Source organism: Octopus bimaculoides, chromosome 8 (genome assembly GCF_001194135.2).
Source record: "Octopus bimaculoides isolate UCB-OBI-ISO-001 chromosome 8, ASM119413v2, whole genome shotgun sequence".
Lineage (NCBI taxonomy): Eukaryota > Metazoa > Mollusca > Cephalopoda > Octopoda > Octopodidae > Octopus > Octopus bimaculoides.
Genome location: NC_068988.1, coordinates 23,521,374 through 23,522,640, shown reverse-complemented (window position 1 = coordinate 23,522,640; position 1,267 = coordinate 23,521,374). Strand labels below are relative to the sequence as shown.

Sequence of the window (1,267 nt, the reverse complement as noted above, 5' to 3'; positions counted from 1 at the left end):
TTGCCAGTGTCACTGGACTGGCTCCTGTGCAGATGGCACGTAAAATACACCATTTTGAGCATGGCCGTTGCCAGTACCACCTGACTGGCTTTCGTACCGGTGGTACGTAAAAGCACCCCACTACACTCTCGGAGTGGTTGGTGTTAGGAAGGGCATCCAGCTGTAGAAACTCTGCCAGATCAGATTCGAGCCTGGTGTAGCCATCTAGTTTGCCACTCCTCAGTCAAATTGTCCAACCCATGCTAGCATGCAAAGCAGACGTTAAACAATGAATAATGATAATAATAATAATAATAATAATAATAATAATAATAATAATAATAATAATAATAATGAGGACAACAATAATGATGAGAATGCTTGTGATGGTGGTTGTAAGGGTGATGGTGTCAGTTAATAATAATAATAATGATGAGAATGGTTGTGATGATTTTCTTTGTGCTAATGATGAAATTGAGATAAAGTTGATAATGATGATGATAATAATTAGGATGTAGATAACAATATTTGCTCATGGTAATAATGACAATAATATGCAATAATTATAGTGCTGATTACAATGGTAGAAGCAATGGTGTTGGTAGTAGTATAAGCAGTAGTGGTGGTGGTGATGCAGCAATAAAGACAATGGTGAAGAATTTAAAAACAAGACTCTTACCCATTTGTCACGTTCTCTTTTGTAATCCTCAAATAAGTCGCACCATTCTTGGAACTTCAGCATCCAATCTTTCTCAATATCTTCCTTGCCTGAAAAATAAATAAATAAAGATAAAACATACATACACACATACATACAAGCGTACACATACACATATATGTTGAGTTGGAGATGGGAGTTTGTATATGTATTGAGTTTGGTCACCCACTTCATTGATGACCTTCTAGATCTTGGAATCATTTGCAAAGATTCTTACATTGCTGTGCTTGATGATGTCAGTAATGTCATTGATGTAGATGATGAAAAGAAGTGGGCTCAACACAGTGCCTTGTGGAACACCACTACTGACTTCGGCTGGGATTGAGTTTACTCCTTCGGCTACAACTTGTTGGGTTCTGTCTGTCAGGAAATATTCAATCCATTGTTGTAACTTTCCAATGACACCAACGTTGGATAGTTTTATTCAAGAGAATCTTGTGATCAACCCTGTCAAAGGCCTTGCTGAAATCAAGGGAGATGACATCAGTGTTGGAGCCCTCTCAAAACATCATCAAAGCGATACATACATACACACACACACACATATATATATATATATATATATATATA

At 37.1% G+C, this 1,267-nt stretch overlaps 1 protein-coding gene across 1 annotated transcript in view; it reads right to left on the bottom strand.

The window, feature by feature from the left end:
• Positions 1-1,267, bottom strand: part of LOC106878942 (semaphorin-2A) — a 101,760-nt gene that overhangs the window by 611 nt on the left and 99,882 nt on the right. Inside the window, exon 16 of the mRNA XM_014928318.2 lies at positions 659-747. Coding sequence (XP_014783804.1) covers positions 659-747 — 89 coding nt within the window. The remainder of the gene's footprint in view (positions 1-658; positions 748-1,267) is intronic.